Here is a 17990-nt window from a genome sequence, read left to right as displayed (position 1 = left end):
AATTTTCTTTGTAATTAACAAAAATTTCAGTTTTATAACTACAGGACTTTTTAGCAAAGTTTTTTTATTTTTTTATCATGAACAAAAAACTGAGACTTACTATTGAAATTGCTTTTTTCCCGATATTAAGCTCTGTCAGGGATTAAATGTGTAATTAAACTTCTTCACAGTTATACGACTGAGTTTGAAATACTTTTAAATCTGCTGACATGTTTCACTTCACTCTGAGCTCTGCTGCACATCCTGATTTCTTTTTACAAACGTTCAGTCCTCACATTTGATCAGAAATATCAGCTCTTTGACGTAAAGACAGCTTGGACTTATTTTCAGTTTTCGTGCCTGTTAACGTCGGATGTGATGGAGGATAGGAGATGCTGCATGATGTGAACACATCTTGTAAAAAACCTAAATAAAAATGATTTCTACGACTGTTATCTGCTTTAAACTAACAAGCTGAGCAGATGGAGCAGAAGGTTAATAGCTGATCAGATCATGTCGGCTCATTAGCTTTAGTTTGTTTTACTAAGTGCTGTAACCAGTCAATCAGAAACACACTGTCACTTAATATGTGCTGATGGCAGCGCATCTGTTTGTACACACACACACACACACACACACACACACACGCCATCTCTTCACAGGGCTGTTCATTTCCTGAAACTTAAACCAAATCTTTCACCTCAGGTTTAATAAATCATATTAATGGTTTGCAGAGTCCCCATAATCCGTAATCATACACAAGTCCCCACAATGTGGGTGAAATAGCAGGGGGCGTGTCCAGGTGGTGCTGGTGGAGTATAAATGGCGAGAAGGCTCTTGGTTCTGCCTCACACAGCCCTCCATACTGCCCTACATCTCAGAGTTACCTCCTCCTCTCTGCCTGTGCAGGTGAGTGCTGGCTGTAGGTTTGGTTGTGAGGACAGTGACTGTGATGCTAACGTGAATGTGCTTTTGTGTTCAGCTCTTTCCAGCATGGCAGCGCTCTGGCTCCAGACCTTCTCCCTGCTTGTCTTAATGATGGTTTCGTGGCCGGGCTCCCAGGCCGTCGGTGGGCCACAGCACCTGTGCGGCTCTCACCTGGTGGACGCCCTGTATCTGGTCTGTGGGGACAGAGGCTTCTTCTACAACCCCAGGAGAGATGTGGACCCTCTGCTTGGTGAGACCACCAACCATGAACAGAAACACTAGACAAGAATTTGAGGGCAGCTTTTCTTTCTCTCAGTTCACTTTAGATCAGCTTTCATGTTGGAAACTGTAATTTTCCATATCTTTATGGACCCTATATGATTAATTTACATCTATTGTCATTTGTCTCAACACCTGCATCATATAATGCCGCTGATTTTGTAACACTTTGTGTTAGAATTAGTAATTTATGTTCTAATATGTTTAAAATGTATTATTTAATATAAATTACCATAATTTTAGATCTGAACATTCACCTGCTCTTCATCCCATCAGGTTTCCTCCCTCCAAAGGCAGGTGGCGCTGTGGTGCAAGGTGGCGAGAATGAAGTGACCTTCAAAGACCAGATGGAAATGATGGTGAAGCGAGGCATTGTGGAGGAATGCTGCCACAAACCCTGTACCATCTTTGACCTGCAGAACTACTGCAACTGAACACTGCTCTGCTGGACTTTGTTTAGTCGAGCCAGGCTCGGCTAATCAGGTCTGAGTCCCAACCCCACCTCCCCCCCTGCTTCAGAGGAGAGCCACAGCTGTCCTCTCTCTGAAAACCAACTGCTGTCAAATGAAGTGCTGAGAAATGGATAAAATTAATTTTCCAAGAAAATAAAAATGCAAAATGTGACGACGTGAGGCAAAAAAGTGTGTTCTTTTGTTGTGATGAATTCAGTTAATTGATTACATTGAAAACTCAAGCATGTTAGGTACCTGCTGCTATCCAGCACAAACTGCTGAGCTTTCACTTTTCAAATATTTGTGTTTAGCTCATAGTGTCACTTCTCTGAACAGGATATAAACACATCATGCACTCGGACATGATGTCCTTTTCCCAACAATCCCTTGTCATCTTTATTTCAGCAGCTCAGTGTCAGTGTTTTTTATTCAGGTCCTCATGATGATACAGTGGGGATGCAAACTACAATGCTCTATTTAGAATTCCCATATACCAGTATTATTTCCTAAATGTTGCCAATAAAAAAACAAAATCAGAAGAATTTTAAGCAGTTTTAATTTTAAGTTAACCTCATTTGAAGAAGAGGTCAGAGGTCCAAGTATGGGAATATTTAGAATTCCCATGTTGTCAATTCAAATAATGCCAATAAGAAACATAGTTTGAAATATTTAGCATTATTATCACTTGACTGTCAGCTCAATCTATTGACTTTGAAGGAATTAAATAAGTTTCAAAATACTACTTAATACTTAAATCAATTGAAAATCATAGAAACTGGGGCCCCACGGCGCATGTTTGCCCCGGGCCTCTGCTGAGTTTGCTCCGCCTGTGTAGGGCGGGACCGGCTCGTGCCGGCAGGGCGGGGTCAGGTGTTCACCTGCCCCGCTGCTTTCAGTCGTTGTTCCGCTGATTCCGTAACAGGGCTGTGGTGTGAGTGAGCCGGGCTGCGGGTTCCATGCTGGCTGCGACGCTCTCGCTCGCTTTCTGAACATCTCCGGACAATTAATTTGAGTTCTGTGGATGCGCAGAGTCCGCAGGCTACTTCCGGTTCTGTGAAAGCCTCAACAAAGCAGCACGATGCGAGATGTTCACCTGAGCAATGAGACGTGCACAAACGGTAAGAAGTCAGAAAGAAGTAAGTAAGTGTGTGTGTGTGTGTGTGTGTGTGTGTGTGTGTGTGTGTGTGTGTGTGTCACAGTCAGGTGTTTGTTTGTAGAGCAGGAAACAAGTGCAGAGTGCGGGTGCGCTCTGTTTAAAAATGACTCACAACGATCCGGAAAACTGCTCCTTCTCCTCAGCCTGATGGACAGGGGCGTTTCCACGAGTGTTTGCTCTGTGTGTGAGAGAGACAGCGGGAGAGAGAGATTGACAAATAGTTGATCAAAAATAAATCCAGCGTGTAAACTTGCTGTGGAGCTCAGTTGTAGTTTAGCTGCCATCATCTCTGGTGTTCTGTCACAATTCTGAGGAGCTTGAGAAGAACAGCCACAGACTTGTTGAAGTTTCTTGAAGATTGTTCTCCTCTCCTCTGAGGAGCTTCTTCACTTACACTGGGACAGCACTATCCTCTGTTATGTAGCAGGTTAATCAGAGAAACTCAGAGTGTTCTCCAAGCACGACATCCCAGTGTACCTCAGACCCAGCCACACCCTCAGACCAGAACTGGTGGTGTATCCTGTAGGGCTGCCACGATTAGTCGACTAGTCACGATTACGTCAACTATCAAAATCGTCGACGACTGATTTAATAGTCGATGCGTCGTTTGAAGCTTTGTAAGATCACAAAAGACGCAGGAATAAGTAGCAGGATTTAAGAGTGTAATAACGGACTGAAACAGAAGATGGCAGCACTGCATGTACAAGGATGCCAGCTGCCGTTAAACCCCGAAGAAGAAGAAGAAGCTGTCCCAGAATTCTCAGTTTCCAACAATGGCGGCAGCTAGTTAGTTTTAATATTACTCTTATTATTCTTTCTGGGTCACAAAATAAATGTTTAATGTGTTTTCAGGCGAGAATGTAGCTGTGTAAACCTCAAATATCTGCTCAGTTTATCAAGACACCGCATATTTTCAAAAGCGCTCCGACGTTTTCGGAGACGTCTGTTACCCACTAGCTCGATAACGAGCCGGGTTCAAGCCTCACTAGAGCCGTGAGAACACCGGACTCCCAGCAAATCGTTTTCAAACCCACCGCCGTCTTTCGCTGCTCAGGTTAAACATATATAAGGCACTTAGAGAACTTAAAAATGTTATTGTTTGGCTTTTTTCAGTATTTTATTTGTTCCTGAGTAAACCGGTGAGTTTATTAAACTTCACCGAAACAATCTGCACATTTAATTAAAATGTAATAAACTACCATCTTGTCTTTATTTTTAGTTAGCACATACCTTAAACACTTCAAGCTGTAAGCTAGTGATAGTTATATAAGAGCAGATGCTGCTGGTGCAATAAGCTGTACGTTTTAAGTACAATGGATGATGATCTGATTAGTCGACTATCAAAATAATCGTTTGTGGCAGCAATAGTATCCTGTGCAGCGCAGCAAGGAGAGCTCAGACCTCTACAGAAACCTAACACTTCATAAACACATGGGAGAACCTAGAAGAGCCACCTCGGCTGTACATCTAAAGGTCAAAGGTCACTCTACGAGGATGTTCACATTTTGGACAGAGAAGACAGGTGGTTTTGAGATGCCTCCCAGACGCCTTAACGCCCACTCACATCCTGGGTCAAGTGTTCTCAATAAGTCACATGACAGAGTGAGGCAAGGTCTCACAATAGTTTCACCTGAAACCTCTGCTGACAATGACCCACACCCATTTTCACACATTGAATCATTTGATGAATCACTCTTAAGGGTCAACTCCCACTCAGGCTTAAGTCCCTGGGACTCTGCTCCATTTGGTTTCAGAACTGAAGAAGCTTCTGGGATGAAGCATCTCCAACAAACTTAAAGAATCTGATCGCTTTTCTTTCCCGGCTCCTTGGATTAGTCACCTGGAGATACTCGGTCACAGATATATTTGAAGGCAATAACTGACATTAACAACACTGCAGGAACACACTTTGTGTGTTAGCTGGGTAATAATCGGCACACAAACAAGCAGCAGTTGTACTTCTGTTTGTTTTCTATGCTTCAGCTCAGCTTAGTTCCCATCATCATGTTCAGCAGAGTCATGGAGGCTGCTGTTAATGATTTCCAGCCCGTGCTGAGCTTTTATGATGCAAATCTCAGAAATATGATGGATGATGGAAGACTGAGCGCACCTGCTCTGATGAACATGAAATTTATGTTCTCGTATTTTCTGATGAAACTCTTTGATTATATCTCACAGCAGCTCGGTTTGATCTCGCTGTTTTCACACATTTTTCTGGGCTCTATTCAGATGGATATTATCTTATGATAGATTTTAGATAGTAGATGTTTCCCACTGTGTGGTCTTTAACATCAGCCCATAAACAGCTGTGGCTGAGAAGAGCAGCTGCTGGACTTTTATGAGTAAATGTTGTCCCGTTCCTGTGTGGTGGAGGATTCTAGCTGCTCGGCAGTCCCGGCTCATCGTTGTTACATTTTGGGTTTCGTGATGCTCCAGATGTTGGCGAAAGCGCTGAGCCGTAGGCAGCCCGGTCCAACATCTGGACTCTTCTACTGTGAAGCCATGGGGCTGACAGAGAATCCACACAGCTTCGCAGTAGAAGAGTCCGGACCTTAAAATCCAAGCAGCCGGCTGCTGTTCAGGGATGCTGGCCTGCTCCTGTAATTCAGGCCAAATTAGATAAAAGTTGCTGTTTTGAGGAAGCGCCATAGAAACAGACAGCTTGGCATCATGGAAAAGCATCGTAAGATGGAAAATTATTTTGTTTAATTCATGGCCAACAGGGAAATGTGAATGTTCGTGTGACTTTTAGCTAAATTTCTGCCTTTTTTTTTTTTTTCTTTCCTGAAAATCAGTTCCGTTTTTCCATAATTTGGCCCGAGTGTGTTGTGAGGATTTGACCTTGACGTCCGTGTTTCTCCCTCTCAGTATTTTTGATTTTGTTGTATTTAATTGTCTCTTAATTACATCCTGAGTCTAAAATCCAAACACTGTTTTTCTGCGCTTGCTGTTAATCTGTCCCCCACACTGCTGTGGGGTGTGTTTTATGGTGGCCCGCGTGTACGAGCGCTCACTGTTGACAGTGTAAATATTAAACTGCTCTGCCTGGTTTTACTCGTCCTCTCCGCTGCGTGTTGTTACTGCAGCAGCACAACGGTCGGGTCAGTGTTACACGCCTGCAGCTGCGTCTTCGAACCATACGCCCCGGAGACGCTTCCTGATGTGAATGCTGTTGAAAACAGAGCTCCTGTTGTCCTGTAAGGAGTGCTCGATTATTCACACTATCCATCTGTTTTCTTCTGCTGCTGAAAAATCCCCCTGTTTGGTTTTTGCCTTTAAAATGTAATTCATTTAATTTATTAAATTTATTTATGATGAAAACTAATCGATCCAGTGATAGAAACACCCAATTCAATTCAATTTTATTTATATAGCGCAAATCGCACAAATCGCCTCAAGGCGCTTGATACGAAACACACATCATTGACCCCTATGGCAGCATTGCGCAGTGGGAAAAACTGTCCATTTAACAGGAGAAACCTCCGGAAACCAGCTCAGGGAGGGCGGGGCATCTGCGCGACCGGTGGGGAGAGACCCATGTGCTGTCACAGTCTTTCTTTGGGGAGTCATACATTTCTCCACAGCTTCCTGAACACTTCAGCTCAGACACAGCAGCGTCCTCTCTCTGCTGTGTTTTGTCCACAGTCTTGTTTTGTGTGAAACATGCTTTGAGGAGTTCATGTGGAAAATTGAAGTTCAGAGCACACTGCTCTGTATTTATGAGACTCTGTATTTATCCAAGAATTTTACTTTGAAAGTTCAGTCACAGCCGACTAGCTGGTGCTGGAGCAGACTGTCTCATACTGTCCCACCGCTGACGTCTCCGCTGAGTCTTTCACGCAGACAGAGTCAAGCTCCGCCATCTTGGACTGGTGAAAGTCACGCCTGTGTTTTACCCCAGAGCCGTGCAGCTCCCAGAGCTTTGGGAAAGTTGTTTTCAATGTTTGTTAGCAGTGTTTAAATCTTCAAAATAAAACGCATTTGAGTGTCTTTTTAATGATGTCACTGTTGCTAAATTCAACAGGACGCTCCTGCTTCAACTACCTTTGGTTAACGAGAGAGCTTCCATGGACGCGGCGGTAATCAGTAAAAAATAAATAATTAGCTGAAACATAAAGGATGTAAAAATGTGTCGCGTTTGTGTCTCTGCAGGGTCGGCGGTGAGGTTGTGGTGTGGCTCTCAGTTCACAGTGTGTTTGGTCACTGGAGAAACGCTGATTAACACACACCTGAGCAATGGCACACAGACAGGTATACCCCCCCCCCCCCACACACACACCCACACACACACACACACACACACACACACACACACACACACTCCTGTGTAAGTGGGCACGAGGAGTTTGTTTAGGGTTAAATATCAGTGTGTTTAAAGATTCGTTGTTGTGTGTTGATGGTTGTCAGGGCTCACGTCAGTCTCATCCATCGAGTCTTTCCTCAGAATAATAATCTGATATCTGACACTTTCACATAGTTCTTAGTTGCCCATGACTACAGTGTTGCTGAGTCAGCAGTGCTGTGCCGGAAACCTGAGACAACAGGTAAACAACAGCTGCAGGTTAAATTAGCCGAATGAGGCGCTGATGAGTGGATTTTCCACTCACCAGCCAGTGTTTAAGGGGGGGAGGGGGTCCACAAATAATCTGTTTGTCTAAAGGAGTTAACACACTCTGTGTCGTCGGCCTTTTTCCGTGTGACAAAAATAAAAATGCACTATTTTCTCATTGTAGCGTTTCCACCTCAGCACTCAGTCTTTTATACGACACGCCTCCTTCACCCAGTCACACTCTGACGAGCACATCGGAGAGAAACCCGGGGTTCACTCGGGGTTCACCAGCTTGCTCAAGGATACTTTAGCACGTACAGGACCGAACCACCAACCCAATGATTGGTAGAGCTGCACCCACCATGGAAATATTATCATTGTCTAGAGTGAATCAGAATCTGTTTAAAAAGGGTAAAGCCTCCATGTTTAGTCATGTATTTAGCTGTAACGCTGAGCGCTGTTAGTTTGAGTATTAGCAAACATGATAAACTAACAAGCCCAAATAAGTTCAGGTATGAGAATCCTGATTACTGCTGACAGACTTCAGGTTACACACAGACTCCAGGGATGCAGTGGCCAATGTTTGTGCTGATGTTTATATGCACAAGTGTTTCCAAGGTGAAAAACCTTTATTGGGAAAGAAAAAAAACCTCATTCTTTATTTGTTGACATTGTGGATGATGTCATTAGAAGTTTCCCCTACAGGAACCTAATGAGCTGCAACTTTAATGACTGTTTGATTGTGTCGTTGTCTCCATTGTTCTCTGTGTCTCTGGAGACGAGTTCCTGAAACTGTCTTTCCAGGAAGTGATCGGTTCCTCGCACTATCAGGGTTAACTGTGTAGCAGATCAGATGTAACACGAGGAACAAGGAAATGAACTCCACAGGACGTGTGTAACTGTATCTGTCACGTCAGTGTTAGCATCGTGGTAGCCTGACAGGCAGGATGTGTCCAAGCACAGCGAAGCACAGTTGAAGATGATGAGCAGACCAAACATGGAGTAGATCAAATAGCAAGAGAGAAGCAGAGAGAGGAAGGTTACTCCACACTTCCTCAGTACAGACAATGGAGGGGGAAGTCGGACGCAGCACAGACTCGTTCAGGTGAACTAAAGCGTGACCATCACCGCTGTGAGCGAGATCAGGTGCACAAGCAGAGACCACATATGCATATCTGTGGGTGGGGGGTGGGGTGTCTTTCTGTATGTGTGTGTGCGCGGTGCAGGTTATTTTTCTAAATGAAACGATAGCATCAGTGTCAGCTCTTCATCTTTGAACATTCAGTCACCTCACAGCTGAAATAGCAACAGCTTTTAGTGACGGTGACCTCCATCAGAGCCAGGCTCAGTGAGCGGGGGAATGAAGAGCACAGAGATGCAAAACTTACTGACAGAGCGAAGCGCCGTAAAAACACCTGGGGACGAAGAGACAGGAGCGTAGAAGAAATTCCCAGTGCATCATGGGAGGTCCCTTAGCACTCTAAGCCCACTGCAGCATAACTGGTTTAGGGTTCACGGTCACCTGATTCAGCCCTGCCTGTAAAACAGAATGAAGCCTCAGAGAGTGGAGGGGGTGTCGCCTGAATCCAGACTGGTTCCATGCGAGGGGCCTGACGGCTGAAGGCTCTGCCTCCGTTTCTATAGAAACTTCAGGAACTGTGAGTAAGCGCTGCTCTCTCAGACGGCGGGCTCTGCTCGGATAATATGACTCTGCCAGTCTTAAGAGCTCGTCACATGAGCTAAGGTGTCCTGTTGTGCTCACATGATGGAGTGGGGCAGTGTGTCACAGAGGTCTGATGGGTAAAGTGGGTTAATGACCCCAGGACCACTTCTTATTGGACAGCCACCACTAGTTTATTAGCTGGAAATTCAAGAGGCTTCCCCACCAGCTGTGGTGCCAGTTTACCTCAGACCTGTATGTGTGGGGCAGGATTTGCGTGGTGTGGTAACGCTGATAAACACACAGTCTGAGGTTCACACACACACACCCTGATAAACACACATTCAGTGACGTCGTGTTTGTCTCCAGATGTACAGTCAAACAGCACCTACAACCTGTGGCTGGGCCTGACCCTCGCCCTGCTGTCGGCCTTCTTGATTGGTGGGAGTGTCATTCTCAAGAAGAAAGCCCTCCTCCGATTGGCCAACAACGGACACACCAGAGCAGGTGAGCAGAGTCAGGTGTTTCTGATGTTTGACTTATGAGGTTTATCCGGGCTCAGCCCTGATGCTATCAGTATTCATGGCAAGACCACATGTGGATTCATCCAAAATTGAAAATAGTTCCCAGTAAATGCATCGGTCGAGGAGGGAGGGGCAGCTTTGTCTGTTTAATCTTCGAGGTCAATATTATATTTGGAGTGTTTATTGATATTTTAGATGAGACCGTTGACCTTTACCACCACTACAGGAACTCGCTCACCTCCCACTCTGAGTCGCTGTTGCTTCCAGTGCTCTTCTCCCTCCTATGTAATGACTTTCTGACTTTCCAGGAAGTGATATCAGTTTCAGGTGCTCTCGGGGTGGATACTAATACTACTACTACTACTACTACTACTAATAATAATAATAATAATAATAATAATAATAATAATAATAATAATAAGGGCTGTGCGATATGACCGCTTTTTTCTTTGTGAGTATTTATTACACGGCGTGCTGCGGGGAAAAGCCTGTTCTAACGTTTGAGTCTAATGTTTACTTTTTAGCACCTGACGGCTCTTTTTTTGCTTCTCCTCTGTAAACTCTCTGCATGCTCTTTCACGTGATTATTTTTATTTTGAAAAGTCTCAACAGGATCTTGAGCATTATTGTGAAAGGTTTATGGGGAAAATAAACAAGCGGACACGCGATGGTGTTACCGTCACGTGTGAAAAAATATTGCCGTAAACAGTTTATTTTTTGACACCACGAAACAAACGATAGCATAAAATGAAACGATAAATGTTTTTATATCGTCATCCGATATATATCGTTATATCGAACAGCCCTAATAATGATGATGATGATGATGATGATAATAATAATAATAATAATAATAATGGATTGCATTTATACAGCGCTTTTCGGGACCTTCGAAGTGCTTTACAATGCCACTATTCATTCACTCTCACATTCACACACTGGTGGAGGCAGCTACAGGTGTAGCCACAGCTGCCCTGGGGCAGACTGACAGAGGCGAGGCTGCCATATCGCACCATCGGCCCCTCTGGCCATCACCAGTAGGCGGCAGGTGAAGTGTCTTGCCCAGGGACTGTGCAACGACTCATGTACAGCGTGACAGACGAGCTCATGAGTCTCACAGATCATGTCTGAATCATCACTCTCAGAGTTTCTGTTATTCCCTCGCTGCTATCTGTGTCACACTGTGGTTGTTTCAGGTCTGCTCGCCGTCACAGTGTTTTTAAAAAACACAGAAGGTTCAGGTTCTGTGACTCTGAAAATTCACAAAGTACATGTAGAGTAAATCTGCCAGTAAATTAAATTTTATATGCTGAAAAAAAACCTCATTAAAAGCAAACATGAAGTCTGAGAACGGCATCTGACATCTGCAGGTCTGAGTTTTGGGAACTAAACTCATTTTGGAAGAATCGATGTTCATTAGAATAATTAAGACTGTGGGTTTGGTGGGTTTTCTCTTCTATGAAGAGCTTGCTGATGTTTGTCTCTGAGAGTGAATGAATGTTTGGAGGATGGATCAGGCTAAGGTTTTAAAGCCGCACATTTGTCCTTGAATTTGTTCCATAGCCTGTAAAGGAGGCTCGCTGTGTGGCGGATGGGATTTTAACAGACTTCCTGTTTACAGCCTCTGGTTTATGGACGTTCTGACACTTGCGTCATTACACACATTCGCTGTGTAGGTATGTATGTACCTACAGACTTAACTTTAAGTTTATTTTTTGGTTTCTCTTATTCTAAAGGAATTTTACTGTAAAAAATCTACATGCTGCTCACGGAGAGATGCCAAACTGTTTCGTTGTTCTTGTGACAATAAAGATCTATTCTATAATTTAGTGATGAAATGTGTTAAAGGTGGGAAAAAAGGAGGAAAACAAAGATTTCCTGACTTGGATGAGCCAGTTTCAGATGTTTCTATGTTTGATATATTTATAGGAAGGTGTGGGGGGACAGATTGTCGACATATTTTTATAGTTTGTAAATTTACTTTAGGCCTGGTATCCTAGTCTCTCTCTAAATGCGGATATAATGGTCTCTAAATACAAAGACAAGTTTCGGTTTTCAGGTAAATGAGGTGGAGCATCGTGCTGATCGTGCTGTGTGTGTTTCTGTAGGTGACGGAGGCCATGGTTACCTGAAGGACTGGCTGTGGTGGGGAGGCCTGTTAACCAGTAAGAGTTTCAGTTCCATCTAATTTTCTGATCCACAGTTCTGTCAGTGTGGCTGGAGTACAAGCACAGCCAACAGCTGTTAGTTTAGGATGTGACATGTATACAAATCTGTCACGAAAGTAAACGGCTACGATATAAATCACAAAAATGTAATATTTTCTGTAAATTCTGTGAATCTCGGGCCAGCTGGGCGTCGGTGTACCTGCAGTCGAGTGTTTTAACAGATGCATGAAACGATACATTTTTAGACATAAGTTGTAACGGCCGCCGTTTCCTTTCAAAGTTTGAGTCTAAGGTTTATTTTTTAGCACCTGACGGCTCGTTTTTGCTTCTCCTCTGTAAACTCTCTGCATCCTCTTTCACGTGACTCAGTTTATTTTGAAAAGTCTCAACAGGATCTTGAGCTTTATTGTGAAAGGTTTACATGGAAAACAAACAAGCGGACACGCGGAGCCACGCGATGGTTTTACCGTCGTTGTTGCTAACGACGACACGTAAAAGCAGGCGCTTGTCCGTCCGTAGTGTGGTTATTAAATTAAGAGAAAGAGAGAAATGAATATAGCCACTACAGTGACCATCAAAACGGTGAAAACATTGCTGTAAACAGTTTATTTTGCGACACCACGAAACAAACGACAGCGTGATAGGAAACGATAAATGTTTTTATATCGTCATCCGATATATATCGTTATATCGAACAGCTTTACTCTGTTCTGTATTTTTCTCTCGTGTGATGGAGCTAAACAGCAGTTTCCTTCTGCTAAACTCATCCTGGATCTTATTCAAATTTCGGTTTATGTTTGAGTGATTAAAAATAGTTCCTATGTTGCTGTCAGCAGTGATTTTCTTTTCCTCTGCAGTGGGAGCAGGAGAAGTCTGCAACTTCGCTGCCTACATGTTTGCTCCGGCCACGCTGGTGACTCCGCTGGGCGCCCTGAGTGTCCTCATCAGGTAGCTCTAGTTTGTAAATTTAAATTCCGTTATGTTTGTGTTTTAAAGCAGCATGTTTGTCCTTGAATTTCCTTCTGTGGCCTGTATCAAGGCTAACGTGAAGTCCTGTGTGCTCTGCAGTGCAGTTCTGTCCTCCTACCTGCTGGGGGAGGTGTTGAACATTGTGGGGAAGCTTGGCTGTCTGCTGTGTGTGCTAGGAAGCATCCTGTTGGTTATCCACGCCCCACAGGAACAGGAAGTGACATCACTACGGGAGATGACCAACAAGCTGCTGGAGCCTGGTGAGAGGGGTCGCTCTACTATCTCAAACTCAGAGCGTTCGGTCGTCGAGCTTCAGTTAGTTCGTTTTTTTTAAAGGAAACTTTAGTTCACATCATTGTTTTCAGTTCAGCACTTGACCCCCACAAAGACTCATATGAGGACTGAATTACTTCAGGATGCTGCCTCAAGTGGACATTAGAGAAACTGCAGTTTTTGTATTTCGACGTCTTGGTCAGCCCCAGAGGTCACTGCGTAGCCTTCTGTAAGGCCACAGAGGCGAGCTGGAAGGTTGGACGGCTGAAAATGACAGCCGGTGATGTCATTTTACCATGATGTCAGCAGTGTTATCTCACTGATCCAGAGTCTAAATGCAGGCACACTGATACAGATGTGAGGCTGGCTTATCGTCATAGTAACACCTGAGCCTCAGCTTTGGTGCAGAGCAACTTTTTATCAGTTCAGATGTGAAGTGAGGAGCAGAAATCCATGTTTCTGTGTCAGAATCTGTTTTCTTATCATCCGTCCTGTGTGTGTGTGCGCGCGTGTGTGTGCGCGTGTGTGTGTGTGTGTGTGCGCGCGTGTGTGTGCGTGTGTGTGTGTGCGTGTGTGTGCAGGTTTTCTGGTGTATGTGGCGTTGGTGTTGGTGCTGTGTGCGGTGCTCGTGCTGTATTGCTGTCCTCGCTTCGGTCAGTCCAACATCCTCGTCTACATCGGCATCTGCTCGCTGCTCGGCACGTTCACTGTCTCCTCGGTGAAAGGCCTCGCCATCGCCATCAACACCGGTAAGTGAGAGAGAAGCGGGCGTGCCCGTGCTGCAGAGAAAAGCGTTTTTCCTGCTCTGTGAAAGACGATGCTGATGTTCTGATTTTCTGCTTCTTTTCTTTGCATTTTATTTGTTTCCTTTGAGTCACACGGCTCATTCTCAGGAAAATCAGTTCAACTTTTTAAAAACCCTCCCTCATCACTGTCTTAAAGATGAATACACAGTATCACGCCTCATACACACATGAACAAGGATGTCTCCAAATTCAGACTTTTTGTTTTCTGGATCTGTATTTTATAGAAAAATATCACTGTTTAAATAAAATGTCTCCTTTGTAAGGCTGCTGCTGTTATTAAATCACGTGTGCGTTCTCTCTTTATCTTCAGTGTTTTATGATCTTTCCGTCCTTGCTAATCCTCTCACCTGGATCCTGTTGGCAACGCTTATCGTCTCCATAGTAACACAGGTAAGTTTCACAGGTCTGTTTGTCCGGCCCTTATCTCTGTTTCTCAGCTGTATTATTGTTTAATGGTAAAGCACGCAGTGATGAATGGCTGGGCCGGAGATGTTTGGGCTTCAGCTGCGTCCTCCCTTTAGATGGATGCCTGTTAATCTGTGTTTCCACAAAACAAACTGTTCATCTGAATGAACTCTTCAGCATTTGGGCAGAAATCTGTAACTTTTTGGATGAATACACATGAAGTAACTTTCCATCAGATATCAGCTCACATCCAAGGCACAATGCAGGATTTCTAGTGTTTGCATAATGAAAGTGAGTAACAGCTAACAGCGTCATCGCCATAGAAATGTATACATAAAGAAACACCAGCAGAGAAAATGACCCTGAAGTGATCAAACACCCACTGAAGGACACCAAATAACTACACACACACAACATAAACACAAGTGAAAAGAACCTAAACATCCACACACACGCCCTGTCCATGATATATTGAAAAACAGAAATTTCCCACCCTTCAGTGTGTTCTCAGAGGCATCGCTGACATGTATGGACCCCAGGACAAACACAAACATGCTTTATGTTGTTATTCTGCCACAGGACTTGTGTGACTTCCCTGTCCTTGTGCCTGTCTCCAGGTAAACTACCTGAACAAGTCTCTGGATATCTTCAACACCCTGCTGGTTTATCCCATCTACTACGTCCTCTTCACCTCCGTGGTTCTATCCACCTCCATCATCCTCTTCCAGGAGTGGAGAAGCATGTCGACCATCGACGTCGTTACAACTCTGGGATCCTTTGTGGTCATCGTGGTGGGCGTGGCCATGCTGCACCTTTTCAGAGAGCTGCAGGTCGGTGATCCGTCTGCATTATTGTTAAAATTCCGATCATCTCAGTGAGATTTTGAACAGCTCCTTCTTCAGAGGACCTGTCACACATTGAATGCGTCCTGCAGCTCTGCTCTGCTTTGACGGCGATGTTCTCACTTTGGAACTGTAATAAAATGTGCATAAAAAGGACTGCAGTGTTGAGTTTGTCAGTGTCAGAAACCTGGCAAACATGGATGGCATACATATGATATGTGTGCCATATGTTGCATCAACTGAAAAAACATGAAATGGGACCAACTGATTGTTCAGTACATGAAAAACTAACACAGACCCCTCAGTCTGAGTCTTACATCATTAGCGTTCTGTAGCAAATGTTTCGATGCTAAGACTACAAGACATATGACGAGTGTACAAGACATACAGCTGCAGATCAAGTCCACCCCTGACCTTTGACCTAAGCTGATACCTGCTTCCCTTACAGCCACCTTATTGTCGAGCAGCTAATCTGTGATGACACAAAGCCAATAAACACAACCAGTTCTGGTTTAGCTTGAGCAGGGCACTCCTCCAGTTCTATCCATCGTCACCCACATCAGTGTTAAAGTCTCCTCAGAGATGGAGACCCCAGCGTCACACCCAGTGGCTCCAAGAAGACTATCAACATCCCAGAAACAGTTCTAGCCAGTTTGCCACTAATTAGTGAGGTTCTCCAGATCTTTTTCAGACCTTTCTTTTAGCCAGCAGCTCAGCAAGGCTCATTCTGGGCAGCTACATGATCACGCCTATGAAACAGGAAGTTGGGGTTCCTGAGTATTCAGATATTTTCTGTTGGTAAACACGTTAGCGAGGCTGATGTTAGCATTTAGATGCAGTAACACTTTTACATGTTTCAGCCTCAAAGGGTTGTTGAGGTCACTCAAATACTTTGTCTTTTGATGCAGATGACGATGAAGGAGCTGACCATTCAGCTCTCACAGCCAGTGGAGAGGGAGGAGCTTAACCAGCAGGTTGTAACCAATGGAGGAGGAGGAAGGAGTAAAAAAGAAGACAAGTACGGGCTGATGGACAACATGGTGATCGAGAGCCTTCCCCCAATGAGAGAGGAGGGACCGAGAGTCTTCATCATCAGCTAAGGAAGAGGAGGAGGAGACTCAGGTTCAGACTTCGCTCTGACTGTTACTGTAATGATCTGCACTTTAAAGAACGTTCTAAAACGGCCTCCAGTCTGACGGCGATCCAGCTCACACTAAACTCACTGTTACTCTTCAGATTATCACAAACTTGACGTTTAGATAAATATGAAAGATCATTACTGAAAACAGAAGCTGACTTTTAGTCCATTCCACTCTCTTTGCATTAGCAGAGTCACTTTAAATACAAAGAGCCACAAAATGCAAAAAGATGCAAAACAGCGGCTGAGATACAAAAAGCAGTATAAATACTGCAGACTGCCCACAGACATGTGAGCAGCTGTTTCTCTGCTGCTTAGTGTTGAGTAAATGAAGGTCAATCAATGAAGTTACTGCATATCAGAAACAATATTTTTCTGAATTTACGGTCAAATTCAGCATCTGAAAACTTGAATGGTGCCTTTGTGCAGGCGTTACGGTGGGTGTTGTTGTTTTTTTGCAGACAAATCCATGAAAAGAGGAAAACCGGCCATCTGTGAGACGCTCCTCGTTTTAAAGCTCAGCGCCCGAGCTGGTCATCGCTTCTCAGGTGTTTATGTTGTGGACGTGTGATCTGACACCAAGCTCTGAATAAGTGATGACACACACAGAGCAGGCTGAAGTGTGGCGTGTGAGAGAATCTGTTTTTATTAAATATGAAACGTTGGGCGTGTCTTCATCAGAAATTATTTACTTGGAGATCAACACACTCAAGGAGATTCTCAGAATCAGAGCTGCTGTTCTGTGAGTTCTGGCCTCTGAGTCTAATCATTTACATTCTGTATTCACAGGAAATTTCTAAATTTGATCCTGATGTCAGATGTTTGTGTGTTTCTGAGTTTCTGTTGCTCCCAAACAAAAAAACCTCTTATTGCATCAAGTAAATCATGAGAAACATTTCATCAGAAGCACATAATCCATGTTGTTCACCCGTCTGTGGCTGTGATGCTGCACAAACCACCGTCTCCCCCTCCTGGCACTGACAGTAATTGCACAAACACTGTTTCTACTTTTTTTTTTTTTTCCCCTTCTGAGTACCTAGAACTCCGCCCACACGCTGTTCAGAGAAATATTTTAAAGGGTGAGTAACTGTGGCAATAATACCTCCACATCATTTTATTCACTCTTTTAAAAACTCAATTTTAGACAGTTAAAAATTACACATTTAAAATGTAATGATGATGATTAAACATCTGCTCACATGTTAAAGCTGTCTGAATGTTTCCACCACTTTTATTTTTTTCCTTTTTATCTCCCGTTGTCATCCGGTCTTTAAGTCTGACGTCACTAGCCGTGTCTGGGCCTAAACTCCGCTGCAGGTCCATATATCAAACGATCACTATGGCATTACTGAGAGTTGAAAAACTGTCTAAAGTCTTTCATCTTTAATAAAATGATCAGCGTTCTGCTCTACCAGGTGTAACAACTGAGTTTAACATCCAGGCATCCATGAAAACGGAATTTATGACATTTAACGGAGTTAGAAGTTAGCAGGAAGTTAGCTCGCTAGCTTCTATCTAAATACAATATAGCATGTCCTGACTGCGGGGTTTTGGAAACAAATTAAAACGTACAGCTCTGCTATCACTTCCAGCATAAATGAAGACAGAAAACTAAACAGCAGTGACGTTTGTAGGGTTACTGAAGTTTGGCTAGCTGCTATATAATGATGTGCTACGTGACCGCTAGCGACACAGCTATGTTAGCATAATATAAACAAGCTAACTTTTTTCCACTCGATAAAAGTTAACGTGAGTGTTCTCGGTGGTCAGGAACAAATGTAATGGCATGGCAGGATGCTGTAAAAGGACCAAACTTCAGCCAGGAGAACAACTGAGATAATCCATCCACAATACGAGGTTAGT

The 17990-nt window shown here is 43.9% G+C and overlaps 3 protein-coding genes across 5 annotated transcripts in view; all 3 read left to right on the top strand.

Annotated features, from left to right (window-relative positions):
• The window catches only part of nipal4 (NIPA like domain containing 4), a 33192-nt gene extending 15736 nt beyond the window's left edge, over positions 1-17456 (top strand). The window contains exons 1-11 of one of the 3 annotated variants that reach the window (XM_040032601.1): positions 2537-2755; positions 6946-7044; positions 9372-9509; positions 11635-11691; positions 12552-12642; positions 12763-12923; positions 13518-13685; positions 14053-14132; positions 14765-14977; positions 15898-16111; positions 16589-17456. In XM_040032601.1, the coding sequence (XP_039888535.1) occupies positions 2716-2755; positions 6946-7044; positions 9372-9509; positions 11635-11691; positions 12552-12642; positions 12763-12923; positions 13518-13685; positions 14053-14132; positions 14765-14977; positions 15898-16089 (1239 nt within the window). In that variant the 5' untranslated portion in view covers positions 2537-2715 and the 3' untranslated portion in view covers positions 16090-16111; positions 16589-17456. Of the gene's footprint in view, positions 1-2536; positions 2756-6945; positions 7045-9371; positions 9510-11634; positions 11692-12551; positions 12643-12762; positions 12924-13517; positions 13686-14052; positions 14133-14764; positions 14978-15897 lie in introns of those variants that run through there. The other 2 variants (XM_040032600.1, XM_040032602.1) reach the window with 2 other exon arrangements.
• Positions 1-17990, top strand: part of LOC120734041 — a 299153-nt gene that overhangs the window by 16998 nt on the left and 264165 nt on the right. The window lies entirely within an intron of this gene.
• ins (preproinsulin) lies at positions 818-1840 on the top strand. Its single transcript, XM_040032617.1, has 3 exons — positions 818-888; positions 962-1156; positions 1462-1840. Exons 2-3 carry the CDS (start codon positions 973-975, stop codon positions 1617-1619), a joined length of 342 nt encoding a protein of 113 aa, XP_039888551.1. The 5' UTR covers positions 818-888; positions 962-972; the 3' UTR covers positions 1620-1840.

The sequence above is a fragment of the Simochromis diagramma genome, unplaced genomic scaffold, assembly GCF_900408965.1.
Source record: "Simochromis diagramma unplaced genomic scaffold, fSimDia1.1 OVJJ01000216.1, whole genome shotgun sequence".
NCBI lineage: Eukaryota > Metazoa > Chordata > Actinopteri > Cichliformes > Cichlidae > Simochromis > Simochromis diagramma.
Note: the sequence above shows the minus strand (reverse complement) of the source record. Positions and strands in the feature narration are given on the sequence as shown.